General features: G+C 44.1%; 1 protein-coding gene across 2 annotated transcripts in view; it reads left to right on the top strand.

The window, feature by feature from the left end:
* Positions 1 to 21,461, top strand: part of LOC139408251 (muscle, skeletal, receptor tyrosine kinase) — a 77,190-nt gene that overhangs the window by 10,828 nt on the left and 44,901 nt on the right. The window contains exons 2-7 of one of the 2 annotated variants that reach the window (XM_071151927.1): positions 4,017 to 4,143; positions 5,745 to 5,896; positions 13,797 to 13,924; positions 14,620 to 14,761; positions 15,537 to 15,661; positions 18,449 to 18,612. In XM_071151927.1, the coding sequence (XP_071008028.1) occupies positions 4,017 to 4,143; positions 5,745 to 5,896; positions 13,797 to 13,924; positions 14,620 to 14,761; positions 15,537 to 15,661; positions 18,449 to 18,612 (838 nt within the window). Of the gene's footprint in view, positions 1 to 4,016; positions 4,144 to 5,744; positions 5,897 to 13,796; positions 13,925 to 14,619; positions 14,762 to 15,536; positions 15,662 to 18,448; positions 18,613 to 19,228; positions 19,415 to 21,461 lie in introns of those variants that run through there. The other variant, XM_071151928.1, reaches the window with a different exon arrangement.

Raw genomic sequence — 21,461 nt, forward strand, 5'->3', positions numbered from 1 at the left:
CATAGGCTTCCCTTACCCAGGCTACTAAGGCTGGATCCCCATAGGCTACCCTTACCCTAGGCTACAGAGCTTGGATCACCATATGCTACCAAGGCTGGATCCCCATAGGCTACCTTTACCCTAGGCTACTAAGGCTGGATCAACAGCAATGCGTCCTGTCTTTTTTATCATGTCTTTGCAAAGCAGCCTAATCCATAAAAAGTGATTGAATGGTCTATTCATCAGAGTACCTTTAAATGAAGATTTCCTGCACATCCTAAAACATACACAAATATGCCTACCTGCACAATACATTTAGTTTGTTCAAGTATACATCCCCATCCTGCAATCCAGTTACCAAAGAAAGACACTTCCTCCAAAGGTATTTAAATGATTCAGTCCAATAATGCAGCACCAATTGTAGGTCTAGGCTATACTTTGCTTATTGAGAACCGTCTGTCTTGGCAAAATGTGAACCGTCTGTGTTGGCAAAATGTGAACCGTCTGTGTTGGCCAAATGTGAATCGTCTGTGTTGGCCAAATGTGAACCGTCTGTGTTGGCCAAATGGGAACCGTCTGTGTTGGCCCAATGTGAACCGTCTGTGTTGGCCAAATGGGAACCGTCTGTGTTGGCCAAATGTGAACCGTCTGTGTTGGCCAAATGGGAACCGTCTGTGTTGGCCCAATGTGAACCGTCTGTGTTGGCCAAATGGGAACCGTCTGTGTTGGCCAAATGTGAACTGTCTGTGTTGGCCAAATGTGAACCGTCTGTGTTGGCCACATTTTAACCATCTGTGCTGGCCAAATGTGATCCGTCTGTGTTGGCCAAATGGGAATGCGTCAATGCAAGGGTAACCGATGTGAAATGACAAGCTGGTTAGCAGCGTGAGCTAATAACGTTTCAATCGGTGACGTCACTCGCTCTGATACTTTAAAGTAGTTGTGTCCCTTTCTCTGCCGCAGCTTTGTGGAGAGAAAGGTAACAATGTTTAGTGGGTGACTGTTGTCGATGTGTTCAGACGGTCCCTGGATCGAACCAAGGTTGAGGCAAGGAGAGGGACAGAAGCAACACTGTTACAAATGTTTGGGAAACATTTGGTTAGAACATTCAGCTGTGACTGTGGCTGTGTGGCTTTGTGGCATCATTGTACAGAGGAGATACACTGCATTCGGAAAGTATTCAGACTACTTGATATTTTACACATTTTGATGGTTACAGCCTTATTCTAAAATTGATTAAATCGTTTTTTCCCTCATCAATCTACACACAACACCCCATAATGACATCACAACACCCCGTTATGACATCACAACACCCCATAATGACAAAGGTAAAACTTTTTTATACGTTTTTGCTAATATATTAAAAACGAATATATTAAAAACTAAAATCTAATATATAAAAAAAATCACATTTAAATAAGTGTTTCCTCAGTACTTTGTTGAAGCACCTTTGGCAGCGATTACAGCCTCAAGTCTTCTTGGGTATGACACTACAAGCTTGGCACACCTGTATTTGGGGAGTTTCTCCCATTCTTCTATGCAGAACCTCTCAAGCTCTGTCAGATTGGATGGGGAGTGTTGCTGCACAGCTATGTTCAGGTCTCTCCAGAGATGTTTGATCGGGATCAAGTCTGGGCTCTTGCTGGGCCATTCAGAGACTTGTCCCGAAGCTCCTCCTTTGTTGTCTTGGCTTTGTACTTAGGTTCTTTGTCCTGTTGGAAGGTGAACCTTCACCCCAGTCTGCGGTCTTGAGCGCTCTGGAGCAGGTTTTCATCAAGGATCTTGCTTTGTTTCGTTCATCTTTCCCTCGATCCTGATTAGTCTCCCAGTCCCTGCCTCTGAAAAACATCCCCACAGCATGATGCTACCACCATACTTCACCATGGGGATGGTGCGAAGTTTCCTCCAGACATGACGCTTGGCATTCAGGCCAACAAGTTCAATATTTGTTTCATCAGACCAGAGGACCTTGTTTCTCATACATAGGGCGAGAGTTTTTCGGTGCCTTTTTAATTTCACCTTTATTTAACCAGGTAGGCCAGTTGAGAACAAGTTCTCATTTACAACTGCGACCTGGCCAAGATCAAACAAAGCACTGCGAGAAAAACAAGAACACAGAGTTACACATAAACAAACATACATAACACAATAGCAAACTCTATGTAACACTGGAGTGATGATGTGCAGATGATGTGCAAGTAGAGATACTGGGGTGCAAAAGAGCAAGAGGCTAAATAAAAATATGGGGATGACGTAGTTGTGTGTGCTATTTATAGATGGGCTGTGTACAGGTACAGTGATCGGTAAGCTGCTCTGATAGCTGATGCTTAGTTAGAGAGGGAAATATAAGTGTCAAACTTCAGTGATGTTTGCAATTTGTTCCAGTAATTGGCAGCAGAGATCTGGAAGGAAAGGCGGCCAAAGGAGGTGTTGGCTTTGGGGATGAACAGTGAAGTATACCTGCTGGAGCGCATGCTACGGGTGGGTGCTGCTATGGTGACCAGTGAGCTGAGACAAGGTGGGGCTTTACCTAGCGAAGACTTATAGATGACCTGGAGCCAATGGGTTTGGCAACGAATATGTAGTGAGGGCCAGCCAACGAGAGCATACAGGTCGCAGTGGTGGGTAGTGTATGGGGCTTTGGTGACAAAACGGATGGCATTGTGATAGACTACATCCAGTTTGCTGAGTAGAGTGTTAGAGGCTATTTTGTAAATGACATCGCTAAGTCAAGGATCGGTAGGATAGTCAGTTTTACGAGGGTATGTTTGGCAGCATGAGTGAAGGATGCTTTGTTTCCAAATACGAAGCCGATTCTAGATTTAATTTTGTATTGGAGATGCTTAATGTGAATCTGGAAGGTGAGTTTACAGTCTAACCAGACACCTAGGTATTTGTAGTTGTCCACATTCTTCTAAGTCAGAACCGTCCGGTTCGGCGGGCGGGTGCAGGCAACAATTGGTTGAAGAGCATGAATTTAGTTTTATTTGCATTTAAAAGCAGTTGGAGGCCACGGAAGGCCTCCAACTGTATGGCATGTATGGCATTGAAGCTAGTTTAAAGGTTAGTTAACACAGTGTGCAAAGAAGGGTCAGATGTATACAGAATGCGTAGAGGGTGATCAGAGACTCACCAGCAGCAAGAGCAAAATCATTGATATATACAGAGAAAAGAGTCAGCCCGAGAATTGAATTCTGAGGCACCCCCATAAAGACTGCCAGAGGTCCGGACAACAGGCCCTCCCATTTGACACACTGAATTTTATCTGAGAAGTAGTTGGTGAACCAGGTGAGACAATCATTTGAGAAACCAAGGCTGTTGAGTCTGCCGATAAGAATGTGGGGATTGACAGAGTCGAAAGCCTTGGCCAGGTCGAAGAAGACGGCTGCACAGTACTGTCTTTTATCAATGGCGGCTATGATATCGTTTAGGACCTTGAGCATGGCTGAGGTGCACCCATGACCAGCTCGGAAAAAACAGATTGCATAGTGGAGAAGGTACGGTGGGATTCGAAATGATCGGTGATCTGTTTGTTAACTTGGCTTTCGAAGATTTTAGAAAGGCAGGGTAGGATAGATATACAGTAGGTCTCTAACAGTTTGGGTCTAGAGTGTCTCCCCCTTTGGAGAGGGGGATGACTGCAGCAGCTTTCAAATCTTTGGTGATCTCAGACTATATGAAAGAGAGGTTGAACAGGCTAGTAATAGGGGTTGCAACAATTTCAGCGGATAATTTTAGAAAGAGAGGGTCCAGATTGTCAATCCCAGCTGAGTTGCTGCAGGGGGTGCAGAGCTGTTGTTTGGGTAGCCAGGTGGAAAGCATGGCCATACAGAGGGTACAGAGGAGAGGGTGGAGAGAGTAGGGTACAGAGGAGATATCTAGCTGCCATCATTGCAGTCATTGTAGGCTCTTCTGCCCAAGACTCCTAAACAGTAGAAGTGATATACAAATGAAATGGAATTGAACCACTCTGCTGGAGACAGAGTAATGTCATGTCATGTAATGTAACCTTATGCCATGTGTTCCGTCCCCAGCTCCTCGCATCACAACCCTGCTGGAGACCTTGGACATCCTCTTGGATCACAACGCCACGTTCATCTGTGAAGTTGACTCCCGACCAACAGCTGATGTCACGTGGACACGGAACAACCACCCAATCCCGTGAGAGCATTTAACAAAATTGGAAACATTAGACAACCTTGTCTGGTACATTTGAGTAATTTAAACATACTTTAAATTGTATGATCGGTCATTACAGATGCTTTTGGTGAGTTTTATGAAGTTTAATTCATTCAGGTCACAGCTTTATGTGTCTGTTTTATCCAAATACTATGACTATGATTAAAAACCTCTTACTTCTACCCCCTCCTTTTTTGAAAATTCTGTTAAAAATCGCGCAACTTTTCAGCGTCCTGCTACTCATGCCAGGAATATAGTATATGCATATGATTAGTATGTGTGGATAGAAAACACTCTGAAGTTTATAAAACTGGTTAAATCACAGCTGTGACTATAACAGATCGTGTGTTTCATTGAAAAACGCAAGAAAAACTGCTCTCTGAAAGCTAAAAATAATTTCCATAAGTCACTTCCACCAGTTATTAAAAGAGAACAGAATTTAATGGCAATCTGCCTGCAATTCATACAAATTCCGCACGATGGCGCCATTGTCCTAATTTTCAATTGAATTTATTGTTGGAAAATCCTTCTGTCTGACCTCCATTTTCCCAGTCTTCACCCGGATGCAGTTGAGGGAGATATCAGATGGCATTGTTTTTGCAAGTGAAGACCTATTGAAAAGACATCGCCCTGTAATCATTTTGATAGATTATAAACGTTTACTAATACCTAAAGTTGGATTACAAAAGGATTTCGAAGTGTTTTGTGAAAGTTTATCGTCGACTTTTTTAATTTTAAAAAATTACGCAGCGTTTAAAAACGATGATTTTTTCTGAATGACACAGATCCCATACAAAGCTATTTTGGGTATATATGGACCGATTTAAACGAAAAAAAGACCCAATAGTGATGTTTATGGGGCATATAGGAGTGCCAAGAAAGAAGCTCGTCAAAGGTAATGAATGTTTTATATTTTATTTCTGCGTTTTGGGTAGCGCCGGCTACCGCAAAATCTGTTGTTTACGTGTCGTGCTGGCATTTTGGGGGGTGCATGCTATCAGATAATAGCTTCTGATGCTTTCGCCGAAAAGCATTTTAAAAATCTGACTTGCTGGCTAGGTTCACAACGAGTGTAGCTTTAATTCAATACCCTGCTTGTGAATTTTGATCAAAGATTGAGTTGTAACGAGTACATTTAGCATTTAGCGTAGCGCATTTGCATTTCCAGGGGCATACTTGGGACGTCTGCGTGTCAAGTATTCTCAAGAAGTTAATGTATATTATTTCCCTAATGCTCTCCAGATACTATGATTCTGTTTCCTGTTTCATCCAGATACTAAGATTCTGTATCCTGTTTCATCCAGATACTATGATTCTGTTTCCTGTTTCATCCAGATACTATGATTCTGTTTCCTGTTTCATCCAGATACTAAGATTATGTATCCTGCTTCATCCAGATACTATGATTCTGTTTCCTGTTTCATCCAGATACTATGATTCTGTTTCCTGTTTCATTCAGATACTATGATTCTATTTCCTGTTTCATCCAGATACTATGATTCTGTTTCCTGTTTCATCCAGATACTATGATTATGTTTCCTGTTTCATTCAGATACTATGATTCTATGTCCTGTTTCATCCAGATACTATGACTCCCGCTACACGATCAGGGAGAATGGCCAGATGCTATTGATCCCCAACGTCAAAGAGTCGGATAACGGGGAGTACTGCTGTGTTGCTAACAACGGCATCGGAGAGCCGGCCAAGAGCTGCGGAGCCCTGCAGCTTAAAATGAGTATGGGAAAGGGGAAAGGGGGATACCTAGTCAGTTGTAAAGGGAAAGGGGAAAGGGGGATACCTAGTCAGTTGTAAAGGGAAAGGGGGATACCTAGTCAGTTGTAAAGGGGAAAGGGGGATACCTAGTCAGTTGTACAGGGAAAGGGGAAAGGGGGATACCTAGTCAGTTGTACAGGGAAAGGGGAAAGGGGGATACCTAGTCAGTTATAAAGGGAAAGGGGAAAGGGGGATAACTAGTCAGTTGTACAGGGAAAGGGGAAAGGGGGATACCCAGTCAGTCGGAAAGGGGAAAGGGGGATACCTAGTCAGTTGTAATGGGAAAGGAGGATACCTAGTCAGTTGTACAGGGGAAAGGGGGATATCCAGTCAGTCGGAAAGGGGAAAGGGGGATACCTAGTCAGTTGTAATGGGAAAGGGGGATATCTAGTCAGTTGTAAAGGGGGATATCTAGTCAATTGTAAAGGGAAAGGTGGATATCTAGTCAGTTGTAAAGGGTATATCTAGTCAATTTTAAAGGGAAAGGTGGATATCTAGTCAGTTGTAAAGAGAAAGGGGGATATCTAGTCAGTTGTAAAGAGAAAGGGGGATATCTAGTCAGTTGTAAAGGGAAAGGGGAAAGGGGATATCTAGTCAGTTGTAAAGGGAAAGGGGGATATCTAGTCAGTTGTAATGGGAAAGGGGGATATCTAGTCAGTTGTAAAGGGGATATCTAGTCAGTTGTAAAGGGAAAGGGGGATATCTAGTCAGTTGGAAAGAGAAAGGGGGATATCTAGTCAGTTGTAAAGGGAAAGGGGATATCTAGTCAGTTGGAAAGGGGATATCTAGTCAGTTGTAAATGAGAAAGGGGGATATCTAGTCAGTTGGAAAGAGAAAGGGGGATATCTAGTCAGTTGTAAAGGGAAAGGGGGATATCTAGTCAGTTGTAAAGGGAAAGGGGATATCTAGTCAGTTGGAAAGGGGATATCTAGTCAGTTGTAAAGGGGAAAGGGGATATCTAGTCAGTTGGAAAGGGGATATCTAGTCAGTTGTAAAGGAGAAAGGGGGATATCTAGTCAGTTGTAAAGGGGAAAGGGGGATATCTAGTCAGTTGTAAAGGGGAAAGGGGGATATCTAGTCAGTTGTAAAGGGAAAGGGGAAAGGGGAATATCCAGTCAGTTGGAAAGGGAAAGGGGAAAGGGGGATATCTAGTCAGTTGTAAGGGGGATATCTAGTCAGTTGGAAAGGGGGATACCTAGTCAGTTGGAAAGGGGAAAGGGGGATATCTAGTCAGTTGTAAGGGGGGATATCTAGTCAGTTGGAAAGGGGGATACCTAGTCAGTTGGAAAGGGGAAAGGGGGATATCTAGTCAGTTGTAATGGGAAAGGGGGATATCTAGTCACTTGTAAAGAGGGGATACCTAGTCACTTGAAAAGGGGAAAGGGGAAAGGGGGATACCCAGTCAGTTGGAAAGGGGAAAGGGGGATACCTAGTCAGTTGTAATGGGAAAGGGGGATATCTAGTCAGTTGTAAAGGGGAATATCTAGTCAATTGTAAAGGGAAAGGTGGATATCTAGTCAGTTGTAAAGGGTATATCTAGTCAATTTTAAAGGGAAATGTGGATTTTATTTTATTTATTTTTTATTTCACCTTTATTTAACCAGGTAGGCTAGTTGAGAACAAGTTCTCATTTGCAACTGCGACCTGGCCAAGATAAGGCATAGCAGTGTGAACAGACAACACAGAGTTACACATGGAGTAAACAATTAACAAGTCAATAACACAGTAGAAAAAAGGGGAGTCTATATATACATTGTGTGCAAAAGGCATGAGAAGGTAGGCAAATAATTACAATTATGCAGATTAACACTGGAGTGATAAATGATCAGATGGTTATGTAAAGGTAGAGATATTGGTGTGCAAAAGAGCAGAAAAATAAATAAATAAAAACAGTATGGGGATGAGGTAGGTGAAAATGGGTGGGCTATTTACCAATAGACTATGTACAGCTGCAGCGATCGGTTAGCTGCTCAGATAGCAGATGTTTGAAGTTGGTGAGGGAGATAAAAGTCTCCAACTTCAGCGATTTTTGCAATTCGTTCCAATCACAGGCAGCAGAGAACTGGAACGAAAGGCGGCCAAATGAGGTGTTGGCTTTAGGGATGATCAGTGAGATACACCTGCTGGAGCGCGTGCTACGGATGGGTGTTGCCATCGTAACCAGTGAACTGAGATAAGGCGGAGCTTTACCTAGCATGGACTTGTAGATGAGCTGGAGCCAGTGGGTCTGGCGACGAATATGTAGCGAGGGCCAGCCGATTAGAGCATACAAGTCGCAGTGGTGGGTGGTATAAGGTGCTTTAGTGACAAAACGGATGGCACTGTGATAAACTGCATCCAGTTTGCTGAGTAGAGTGTTGGAAGCAATTTTGTAGATGACATCGCCGAAGTCGAGGATCGGTAGGATAGTCAGTTTTACTAGGGTAAGTTTGGCGGCGTGAGTGAAGGAGGCTTTGTTGCGGAATAGAAAGCCGACTCTTGATTTGATTTTCGATTGGAGATGTTTGATATGGGTCTGGAAGGAGAGTTTAGAGTCTAGCCAGACACCTAGGTACTTATAGATGTCCACATATTCAAGGTCGGAACCATCCAGGGTGGTGATGCTGGTCAGGCGTGCGGGTGCAGGCAGCGAACGGTTGAAAAGCATGCATTTGGTTTTACTAGCGTTTAAGAGCAGTTGGAGGCCACGGAAGGAGTGCTGTATGGCATTGAAGCTCGTTTGGAGGTTAGATAGCACAGTGTCCAAGGACGGGCCGGAAGTATATAGAATGGTGTCGTCTGCGTAGAGGTGGATCAGGGAATCGCCCGCAGCATGAGAAACATCATTGATATATACAGAGAAAAGAGTCGGCCCGAGAATTGAACCCTGTGGCACCCCCATAGAGACTGCCAGAGGACCGGACAGCATGCCCTCCGATTTGACACACTGAACTCTGTCTGCAAAGTAATTGGTGAACCAGGCAAGGCAGTCATCCGAAAAACCGAGGCTACTGAGTCTGCCAATAAGAATACGGTGATTGACAGAGTCGAAAGCCTTGGCAAGGTCTATGAAGACGGCTGCACAGTACTGTCTTTTATCGATGGCGGTTATGATATCGTTTAGTACCTTGAGCGTGGCTGAGGTACACCCGTGACCAGCTCGGAAACCAGATTGCACAGCGGAGAAGGTACGGTGGGATTCAAGATGGTCAGTGATCTGTTTGTTGACTTGGCTTTCGAAGACCTTAGATAGGCAGGGCAGGATGGATATTGGTCTGTAACAGTTTGGGTCCAGGGTGTCGCCCCCTTTGAAGAGGGGGATGACTGCGGCAGCTTTCCAATCCTTGGGGATCTCAGACGATATGAAAGAGAGGTTGAACAGGCTGGTAATAGGGGTTGCGACAATGGCGGCGGATAGTTTCAGGAATAGAGGGTCCAGATTGTCAAGCCCAGCTGATTTGTACGGGTCCAGGTTTTGCAGCTCTTTCAGAACATCTGCTATCTGGATTTGGGTAAAGGAGAACCTGGAGAGGCTTGGGCGAGTAGCTGCGGGGGGGGGGGGGAGCTGTTGGACGAGGTTGGAGTAGCCAGGCGGAAGGCATGGCCAGCCGTTGAGAAATGCTTGTTGAAGTTTTCGATAATCATGGATTTATCGGTGGTGACCGTGTTACCTAGCCTCAGTGCAGTGGGCAGCTGGGAGGAGGTGCTCTTGTTCTCCATGGACTTCACAGTGTCCCAGAACTTTTTGGAGTTGGAGCTACAGGATGCAAACTTCTGCCTGAAGAAGTTGGCTTTAGCTTTCCTGACTGACTGTGTGTATTGGTTCCTGACTTCCCTGAACAGTTGCATATCGCGGGGACTGTTCGATGTTAGTGCAGTCCGCCACAGGATGTTTTTGTGCTGGTCGAGGGCAGTCAGGTCTGGAGTGAACCAGGGGCTATATCTGTTCTTAGTTCTGCATTTTTTGAACGGAGCATGCTTATCTAAAATGGTGAGGAAGTTACTTTTAAAGAAAGACCAGGCATCCTCAACTGACGGGATGAGGTCAATGTCCTTCCAGGATACCCGGGCCAGGTCGATTAGAAAGGCCTGCTCACAGAAGTGTTTTAGGGAGCGTTTGACAGTGATGAGGGGTGGTCGTTTGACTGCGGCTCCGTAGCGGATACAGGCAATGAGGCAGTGATCGCTGAGATCCTGGTTGAAGACAGCGGAGGTGTATTTGGAGGGCCAGTTGGTCAGGATGACGTCAATGAGGGTGCCCTTGTTTACAGAGTTAGGGTTGTACCTGGTGGGTTCCTTGATGATTTGAGTGAGATTGAGGGCATCTAGCTTAGATTGTAGGACTGCCGGGGTGTTAAGCATATCCCAGTTTAGGTCACCTAACAGAACAAACTCTGAAGCTAGATGGGGGGCGATCAATTCACAAATGGTGTCCAGGGCACAGCTGGGAGCTGAGGGGGGTCGGTAGCAGGCGGCAACAGTGAGAGACTTATTTCTGGAGAGAGTAATTTTCAAAATTAGTAGTTCGAACTGTTTGGGTATGGACCTGGAAAGTATGACATTACTTTGCAGGCTCTCTCTGCAGTAGACTGCAACTCCTCCTCCTTTGGCAGTTCTATCTTGACGGAAGATGTTATAGTTGGGTATGGAAATCTCCGAATTTTTGGTGGCCTTCCTGAGCCAGGATTCAGACACGGCAAGGACATCAGGGTTAGCAGAGTGTGCTAGAGCAGTGAGTAAGACAAACTTAGGGAGGAGGCTTCTGATGTTGACATGCATGAAACCAAGGCTTTTTCGATCACAGAAGTCAACAAATGAGGGTGCCTGGGGACATGCAGGGCCTGGGTTTACCTCCACATCACTAGTCAGTTGTAAAGAGAATGGGGGATATCTAGTCAGTTGTAAAGAGAAAGGGGGATATCTAGTCAGTTGTAAAGGGAAAGGGGAAAGGGGATATCTAGTCAGTTGTAAAGGGAAAGGGGGATATCTAGTCAGTTGTAAAGGGAAAGGGGGATATCTAGTCAGTTGTAATGGGAAAGGGGGATATCTAGTCAGTTGAAAATGGGATATCTAGTCAGTTGTAAAGGGAAAGGGGGATATCTAGTCAGTTGGAAAGAGAAAGGGGGATATCTAGTCAGTTGTAAAGGGAAAGGGGGATATCTAGTCAGTTGGAAAGGGGATATCTAGTCAGTTGTAAAGGAGAAAGGGGGATATCTAGTCAGTTGGAAAGAGAAAGGGGGATATCTAGTCAGTTGTAAAGGGAAAGGGGGATATCTAGTCAGTTGGAAAGGGAAAGGGGATATCTAGTCAGTTGGAAAGGGGATATCTAGTCAGTTGTAAAGGAGAAAGGGGGATATCTAGTCAGTTGTAAAGGGGAAAGGGGGATATCTAGTCAGTTGTAAAGGGAAAGGGGAAAGGGGAATATCTAGTCAGTTGTAAAGGGAAAGGGGAAAGGGGAATATCTAGTCAGTTGTAAAGGGAAAGGGGAAAGGGGGATATCTAGTCAGTTGTAAGGGGGGATATCTAGTCAGTTGGAAAGGGGATACCTAGTCAGTTGGAAAGGGGAAAGGGGGATATCTAGTCAGTTGTAAGGGGGGATATCTAGTCAGTTGGAAAGGGGGATACCTAGTCAGTTGGAAAGGGGAAAGGGGGATATCTAGTCAGTTGTAATGGGAAAGGGGGATATCTAGTCACTTGTAAAGAGGGGATACCTAGTCACTTGAAAAGGGGAAAGGGGAAAGGGGGATACCCAGTCAGTCGGAAAGGGGAAAGGGGATACCTAGTCAGTTGTAATGGGAAAGGGGAAAGGGGGATACCTAGTCAGTTGCAAAGGGAAAGGGGAAAGGGGGAGATCTAGTCAGTTGTACAGGGAAAGGGGAAAGGGGGATACCCAGTCAGTCGGAAAGGGGAAAGGGGATATCTAGTCAGTTGTAATGGGAAAGGGGATACCTAGTCAGTTGTAATGGGAAAGGGGGATACCTAGTCAGTTGTACAGGGGAAAGGGGAAAGGGGGATACCCAGTCAGTTGGAAAGGGGAAAGGGGGATACCTAGTCAGTTGTAATGGGAAAGGGGGATATCTAGTCAGTTGTAAAGGGGAATATCTAGTCAATTGTAAAGGGAAAGGTGGATATCTAGTCAGTTGTAAAGGGTATATCTAGTCAATTTTAAAGGGAAATGTGGATATCTAGTCAGTTGTAAAGAGAATGGGGGATATCTAGTCAGTTGTAAAGAGAAAGGGGGATATCTAGTCAGTTGTAAAGAGAAAGGGGGATATCTAGTCAGTTGTAAAGGGAAAGGGGAAAGGGGATATCTAGTCAGTTGTAAAGTGAAAGGGGGATATCTAGTCAGTTGTAAAGGGAAAGGGGGATATCTAGTCAGTTGTAATGGGAAAGGGGAAAGGGGATATCTAGTCAGTTGTAAAGGGGAAAGGGGAAAGGGGGATATCTAGTCAGTTGTAAAGGGGAAAGGGGAAAGGGGATATCTAGTCAGTTGTAAAGAGAAAGGGGGATATCTAGTCCGTTGTAAAGAGAAAGGGGGATATCTAGTCAGTTGTAAAGGGAAAGGGGAAAGGGGATATCTAGTCAGTTGTAAAGTGAAAGGGGGATACCTAGTCAGTTGTAAAGGGGAAAAGGGAAAGGGGGATATCTAGTCAGTTGGAAAGGGGGATACCTAGTCAGTTGTAAAGGGAAAGGGAAAAGGGGATATCTAGTCACTTGTAATGGGAAAGGGGGATATCTAGTCAGTTGTAAAGGGGAAAAGGGAAAGGGGGATATCTAGTCAGTTGGAAAGGGGGATACCTAGTCAGTTGTAAAGGGAAAGGGGAAAGGGGATATCTAGTCAGTTGTAAAGGGAAAGGGGGATACCTAGTCAGTTGTAAAGGGAAAGGGGGATACCTAGTCAGTTGGAAAGGGAAATGGGGATATCTTGTCAGTTGAACAACTGAAAGCATTCAACTGAAATGTGTCTACAGCATTTAACCCAACCCCTATAAATCAGAGAGGTATGTGGGGTTATGCCCCGTGTTCTAAGGGATCCGTACCGTGTTCAGGGCTGTGCCCCCAATGGCACTCTATTGCCTGAAATGTACACTATGTTTTACCAGGGCACATCGGGTCAAAAGTAGTACTCTGGTTAATACCTAACCCCTTGTAGTTGATGTTTGTGCCTCTGTGGAAATCTAATGAGCTTTTATTAAAAAATCCAAAATGAGAATCCATCTAAATTAGAGAAACGTTTTTTTGCATGGGCTGCGTCTCAATCCACCAGATCTTCCAATGGCGACCTTCCTCATCTGTGATGGAAGGTGTCAGAGCTAGAGCGGTGTTTGTCAGACCATGAGACATCCCAAACAATCGGTCTTCTCACGAAACGTCTGTAGCGTCCGAATGGTTTGGCCTACAAAACTAATGTGACCACTGTGTGGAAAGATGAGACTCTCATGTATACACGTTTGAAGGTACCCGGTACCAGTTCTAAAACATGGAAGAACTTTAGTGCCCACATGTTTATTCTTAGACTCTTACAAGTAGTCCTCTAAATAAGGAATAGGGTGTCATTTGAAACTCAACTGTTTCTTTGTTCCATACAGTGTTCTAGAAGATATTATTCTAGATGTCTCAGAATAGCCTGTACAGGATCTCTGAAGTCTAAACCAGGGAGTCTCAGATATTTCAACTGATCACTTTGATAGGCGAGAATCTTATTGTCCTTTGTCAATCACACTGGTGTGAACTCTACATAGTGTCAAGCTTGCTGATTTTACGCCAGTGAACTAAAGATGCCTTCAATGCTTCAGATTGTTCTCATTCAGGCAGTATTAGGGAGAAGGATAGTCTGCAAAGTTACCACATTGATTTAATCAGCAACTATGTTCTACTTCCAGAGCCTCAGATAAAAAGACACCCCACCAACATGACGCTACTGATTGAGTCCAAGGCCGTGTTGCCCTGTGTGACGCTGGGAAACCCCAAACCAGACATCTCCTGGATCAAAGATGATGCCCTTATGACGGTACCTCTTATTTTCAATCAGCACTGACGGTTTGTTGTGAGGACGGTATTCTATATCAAATCAAATCAAATCAACTTTATTTATGTAGCCCTTCGTACATCAGCTGATATCTCAAAGTGCTGTACAGAAACCCAGCCTAAAACCCCAAACAGCAAGCAATGCAGGTGTAGAAGCACGGTGGCTAGGAAAAACTCCCTAGAAAGGCCAAAATCTAGGAAGAAACCTAGAGAGGAACCAGGCTATGTGGGGTGGCCAGTCCTCTTCTGGCTGTGCCGGGTGGAGATTATAACAGAACATGGCCAAGATGTTCAAATGTTCATAAATGACCAGCATGGTCGAATAATAATAAGGCAGAACAGTTGAAACTGGAGCAGCAGCACGGGCAGGTGGACTGGGGACAGCAAGGAGTCATCATGTCAGGTAGTCCTGGGGCATGGTCCTAGGGTTCAGAGAGAAAGAAAGAGAGAAGGAGAGAATTAGATGAGCACACTACTCAAACATCGACTGTAGAATACTCTGCAGGAATTTCACATATTGATAATTGTGACAGACCACTAGGAGGTTCTAGACTACGCCACCCATTGAATTGATACAGGAATCAAGTGGACCACACAAACAGAAGCCATCAACTGAACAAAGATAACAGCATTGTTCTTAGACACTCAACTCACTTTCAGAATCAATACTCCCAACAGGTGAGTGATCGGATCACGATTCTGGATTATGGCACTCTGAAGATCCATAACATCAAGAAGGAAGACGCGGGGCAGTACCGCTGTGTGGCCAAGAACAGCTTCGGGATCGCCTTCTCCAAACCAGTCACCATAGAAGTACAGGGTAAGTCCTAGAGTCTTCTCCAAACCAGTCACCATAGAAGTACAGGGTAAGTCCTAGAGTCTTCTCCAAACCAGTCACCATAGAAGTACAGGGTAAGTCCTAGAGTCTTCTCCAAACCAGTCACCATAGAAGTACAGGGTAAGTCCTAGAGTCTTCTCCAAACCAGTCACCATAGAAGTACAGGGTAAGTCCTAGAGTCTTCTCCAAACCCGTTACCATAGAAGTACAGGGTAAGTCCTAGAGCCTTCTCCAAACCAGTCACCATAGAAGTACAGGGTAAGTCCTAGAGTCTTCTCCAAACCAGTCACCATAGAAGTACAGGGTAAGTCCTAGAGCCTTCTCCAAACCAGTCACCATAGAAGTACAGGGTAAGTCCTAGAGCCTTCTCCAAACCAGTCACCATAGAAGTACAGGGTGGGTCCTAGAGCCTTCTCCAAACCAGTCACCATAGAAGTACAGGGTAAGTCCTAGAGTCTTCTCCAAACCAGTCACCATAGAAGTACAGGGTAAGTCCTAGAGTCTTCTCCAAACCAGTCACCATAGAAGTACAGGGTAAGTCCTAGAGTCTTCTCCAAACCATTCACCATAGAAGTACAGGGTAAGTCCTAGAGTCTTCTCCAAACCAGTCACCATAGAAGTACAGGGTAAGTCCTAGTAAGGCTGGAACCACAACAGATGACTCTGAAATACTTAATAGCAGGCTAAAGTTAAAGCAGGTTAATTCAACATATAACTCATAATGTTTCTAACTGTTATGTTTTGATGTTTTCTCCAGCCCCAGCCCGGATCCTCAGGGTCCCTAAGGATAAGAGAGTGACCTTCGGTAGCGAGGTCTCTCTGGAGTGTAACGCCACTGGAAACCCTATCCCCGCCATCACATGGTTGGAGAACGGGAATACAGTGAGTACTGCTCTCCGTGGTTGGAGAACAGGGTTACCGTGAGTACTGCTCTCCGTGGTTGGAGAATGGGAATACCGTGAGTACTGCTCTAATGTTGGAGAATGGGAATAGCGTGAGTACTGCTCTAATGTTGGAGAATGGGAATAGCGTGAGTACTGCTCTAATGTTGGAGAATGGGAATACCGTGATTACTGCTCTAATGTTGGAGAATGGGAATACCGTGAGTACTGCTCTAATGTTGGAGAATGGGAATACCGTGAGTACTGCTCTAATGTTGGAGAATGGGAATACCGTGAGTACTGCTCTAATGTTGGAGAATGGGAATACCGTGAGTACTGCTCTAATGTTGGAGAATGGGAATACCGTGAGTACTGCTCTAATGTTGGAGAATTGGAATACCGTGAGTACTGCTCTAATGTTGGAGAATGGGAATACCGTGAGTACTGCTCTCCGGACATACTGCTCTTTCCACTTCTCATATGCTTCCTCTTCTTCCTCTTCCGGGGGGTTGTGGATCCATAGACTTTTTTAGGATCTAAAGGAAAAACTTATCCTAGATCAGCACTCCTACTCTGAGACGCTTTAGGAATACGGGCCAGATCTGATCAGGCACAGCCTTGGCCACCTCAAAGCTGGGGTACTCGGTAGAGTTCAGTGTAAATGTCAAACAGCACATTACTCCCATAAATGATCAGTCCTCTCTGTTACTCCAAAGCATTGTTCATTTTAAAGTGTTCTCTTTGACATCATAAAGGCCCCGTCCACACCGAGGGATACTGCAGGATTTTGGCAATGAGGTCCTTTATCTACGTCCCCAGAGTCAGATTAACTTGTGCATACCAATTTTATGTCTCTTTGGAGCACCGGAGATACTGTCGATTTGTCAGATATCCCCAGTCAGCATTAAAGTATTGACAGAACAATGTTAATTGGGAATGATAAGAGCAATGGCTAGGGCTTTGGCTAGGGCTTTGGCTAGGTCTTTGGCTAGGGCTTTGGCTTGGTCTTTGACTAGGTCTTTGTCTAGGTCCTTGACTAGGTCTTTGGCTAGGTCTTTGGCTAGGTCTTTGGCTAGGTCTTTGGCTAGGTCTTTGGCTCGGTCCTTGGCTCGGTCCTTGGCTCGGTCTGGAAAGTATTTAGTTAGAGTGATGTAGCTGTAAATGACTCTAGGAGGACATGGTGTAGTGATTTAGATGACTCTGTGGGACACCAGGCTTTTTTGGCTGCTATAAACAGTCTTTAATTTCTTGTAGCCAGATGAACCTCGAGGTCTAAAAGCAGCTGTGTGTGCGAAGGGTCAAATATAGACATTTGAACTCAGCACTTTAACTGATTGATATCACAGAGAGGGTACTGTATTTTTATCCATACCCTAGGAAGCAGAACCATTGTTTTATCCATACCATAGAAAGCAGAAAAATGGTTTTATCCACACCCTAGAAAGCAGAACCATTGTTTTATCCATACCACAGAAAGCAGAAACATTGTTTTATCCATACCATAGAAAGCAGAACCATTGTTTTATCCATACCATAGAAAGCAGAAACATTGTTTTATCCATACCCTAGAAAGCAGAACCATTGTTTTATCCATACCCTAGAAAGCAGAACCATTGTTTTATCCATACCATAGAAAGCAGAAACATTGTTTTATCCATACCCTAGAAAGCAGAACCATTGTTTTATCCATACCCTAGAAAGCAGAACCATTATTTTATCCATACCATAGAAAGCAGAACCATTGTTTTATCCATACCCTAGGAAGCAGAACCATTGTTTTATCCATACCATAGAAAGCAGAAACATTGTTTTATCCATACCCTAGAAAGCAGAAACATTGTTTTATCCATACCCTAGAAAGCAGAACCATTATTTTATCCATACCATAGAAAGCAGAACCATTGTTTTATCCATACCCTAGAAAGCAGAACCATTGTTTCATCCATACCATAGAAACACACACACTTGCACAACACAGGTTTGTGGCACCTGACTGCCTTGTTCACTAACTACTTCTCAAATATAATTCAATTCTCAGGCTGACTATTTTCTCTGTATACATCAATGATGTCGCTCTTGCTGCTGGTGAGTCTCTGATCCACCTCTATGCAGACGACACCATTCTGTATACTTCGTACCCTTCTTTGGACACTGTAAACTAACCTCCAAACAAGCTTCAATGCCATACAACACTCCTTCTGTGGCCTCCAACTGCTTTTATATGCTATTAAAACTAAATCCATGCTCTTCAATTGATTGCTGCCCGCACCCGCCCGCCCGACTAGCATCACTACTCTGGACGGTTCTATCTCTACTTGCACATCATCATCTGCACATCTATCACTCCAGTGTTAATGCTAAATTGTAATTGTTTCGCCTCTGTGGCCTATTTATTGCCTTACCTCCCTAATGCTACTACATTTGCACACATTGTATATAGACTTTACTACTGTATTATAGACTGTATGTTAGTTTATTCCAACTCTGTTGTTCGTGTTGCACTGCTTTGCTGTATCTTGGCCAGGTCGCAATTGTAAATGAGAACTTGTTCTCAACTGGCCGACCTGGTTAAATAAAGGTGAAATAAAATAATAAAATAAAAAATAATATAGCGGAGGACAGGCTCATGGGAATAGGTGGGAAGGTATCATCAACATCAACATTTGATGCCATTCCATGTGCTCCGTTCCAGACATTATGAGCCATCCTCCTCTCAGCTGCCTCCACTGACACACACACACACACACACACTCCTCTAAAGTGTATCTATCTTGTGTTGTTCCATCAGGTTCCGGGTGGCTCTGTGGAGGAGACGTTAGCAGGAGAGGTGATTCTGTCTGTGCTACACATCACGGTGACTAAACCTGCTCGCTACACATGTCTAGCCTCCAACAGACACAGCGCTGGGGCCAAGTCTGCCAAATCTTCAGCCGGAGTCACTGTCCAAGGTAGGCCCCCATCACATCCCTTGAATGTCACCCTATTGCCTGTCAGCCTCTCTATCTACTACTTTAGACCAAAGTGCTAAGGGGTAGCATTAGCAACAGCACATATCTACCTATCCTGTGTTTTAGAACAATGTGCTGTTTACCCAGTGTGCTGGTTTGAACTCTGCTGTTTTGCTAGCTGCTCTCAGTCTGTGGTGTGTGTGTGTGTGTGTGTGTGTGTGTGTGTGTGTGTGTGTGCGCGTGTGTGTGTGTGTGTGGTCTCTCTGAGTATATTCAGCTGTGTCTCCTAGTCAGCTCAGGTTTTTCTCCTCTCTCACTCCCCATTGTATCACTGTTTTACCTCATAGACCCCAAACCGAACTCTAACCTCAATCAGCAACTTACAGGCTTGTAATAGACCAGACAATGTTACCAAGCCATAGAAAACCCAGTTTAATCTGAAGAAAAGTTGCAGAAAATGCATTTGCTATGATTTTAAATAAAATACTTTGTTTTGGCTCTTCAGACCCTCAGGCCCTCTGCATGGGGTCAACAATGTGAGGCTGTAACCACACACACACCTGGCAATGGGTTGCCCATCCCCTTTTCACACCCACTGCCACACACACACACACATACATACAGGACTCCCTGGTCTCCTCACTGCTAAGATCTGGCCACAGCAGCAGCATGTTCTCCCTGTTCAGTAAAAAACAATGGGTAGCTGTCTCCTCTCCTTACAGATCAATAACCTGTGTTTATCTGATTCTCCTGGGTCCTGCTCTGCTGCTGGTCAATGGATCCTGTCCCTTCCCTGTAGAGTGGAGGTAAGACTGGCCTCTCCTATAGGGTGTTTGTTGTGTAAATACAGGTTGTATAGGATACAGGTTGTATAGGACACAGGTTGTATAGGACACAGGTTGTATAGGACACAGGTTGTATAGGACACAGATTGTATAGGACACAGGTTGTATAGGATACCGGTTGTATAGGATACAGGTTGTATAGGATACAGGTTGTATATGGTACAGGTTGTATAGGATACAGGTTGTATAGGATACAATAAAGGTTGTATAGGATACAGGTTGTATAGGACACAGGTTGTATAGGATACAGTTTGTATAGGATACAGGTTGTATAGGGTATAGGATACAGGTTGTATAGGGTACAGGTTGTATAGGGTACAGGTTGTATAGGGTACAGGTTGTATAGGGTACAGGTTGTATAGGGTATAGGATACAGGTTGTATAGGATACCGGTTGTATAGGATACAGGTTGTATAGGATACAGGTTGTATAGGATACAGGTTGAATAGGGTATAGGATACAGGTTGTATAGGATACCGGTTGTATAGGATACAGGTTGTATAGGATACAGGTTGTATAGGGTACAGGTTGTATAGGGTACAGGTTGTATAGGGTACAGGTTGTATAGGGTACAGGTTGTATAGGGTACAGGTTGTATAGGATACAGGTTGTATATGGTACAGGTTGTATAGGGTACAGGTTGTATAGGATACAGGTTGTATATGGTACAGGTTGTATAGGATACAGGTTGTATAGGGTACAGGTTGTATAGGATACAATACAGGTTGTATAGGATACAGGTTGTATAGGACACAGGTTGTATAGGATACAATACAGGTTGTATAGGATACAGGTTGTATAGGGTATAGGATACAGGTTGTATAGGATACAGGTTGTATAGGGTACAGGTTGTATAGGATACAATGCAAGTTGTATAGGATACAGGTTGTATAGGATACAGGTTGTATAGGATACAGGTTGTATAGGACACCGGTTGTATAGGGTACAGGTTGTATAGGGTACAGGTTGTATAGGGTATAGGATACAGGTTGTATAGGATACCGGTTGTATAGGATACAGGTTGTATAGGATACAGGTTGTATAGGGTACAGGTTGTATAGGATACAGGTTGTATAGGGTACAGGTTGTATAGGGTATAGGATACAGGTTGTATAGGATACCGGTTGTATAGGATACAGGTTGTATAGGATACAGGTTGTATAGGATACAATACAGGTTGTATAGGATACAGGTTGTATAGGACACAGGTTGTATAGGATACAATACAGGTTGTATAGGATACAGGTTGTATAGGACACAGGTTGTATAGGATACAGGTTGTATAGGATACAGGTTGTATAGGATACAGGTTGTATAGGATACAGGTTGTATAGGGTACAGGTTGTATAGGGTACAGGTTGTATAGGGTACAGGTTGTATAGGGTATAGGATACAGGTTGTATAGGATACCGGTTGTATAGGATACAGGTTGTATAGGATACAGGTTGTATAGGGTACAGGTTGTATAGGATACAGGTTGTATAGGGTACAGGTTGTATAGGGTATAGGATACAGGTTGTATAGGATACCGGTTGTATAGGATACAGGTTGTATAGGATACAGGTTGTATAGGATACAATACAGGTTGTATAGGATACAGGTTGTATAGGACACAGGTTGTATAGGATACAATACAGGTTGTATAGGATACAGGTTGTATAGGACACAGGTTGTATAGGATACAGGTTGTATAGGATACAGGTTGTATAGGATACAGGTTGTATAGGATACAGGTTGTATAGGGTACAGGTTGTATAGGGTACAGGTTGTATAGGGTACAGGTTGTATAGGGTATAGGATACAGGTTGTATAGGATACCGGTTGTATAGGATACAGGTTGTATTGGATACAGGTTGTATAGGATACAGGTTGTATAGGATACAGGTTGTATAGGGTACAGGTTGTATAGGATACAGGTTGAATAGGGTATAGGATACAGGTTGTATAGGATACCGGTTGTATAGGATACAGGTTGTATAGGATACAGGTTGTATAGGGTACAGGTTGT

The sequence above is a fragment of the Oncorhynchus clarkii genome, chromosome 5 (genome assembly GCF_045791955.1).
Source record: "Oncorhynchus clarkii lewisi isolate Uvic-CL-2024 chromosome 5, UVic_Ocla_1.0, whole genome shotgun sequence".
Taxonomy (NCBI): domain Eukaryota; kingdom Metazoa; phylum Chordata; class Actinopteri; order Salmoniformes; family Salmonidae; genus Oncorhynchus; species Oncorhynchus clarkii.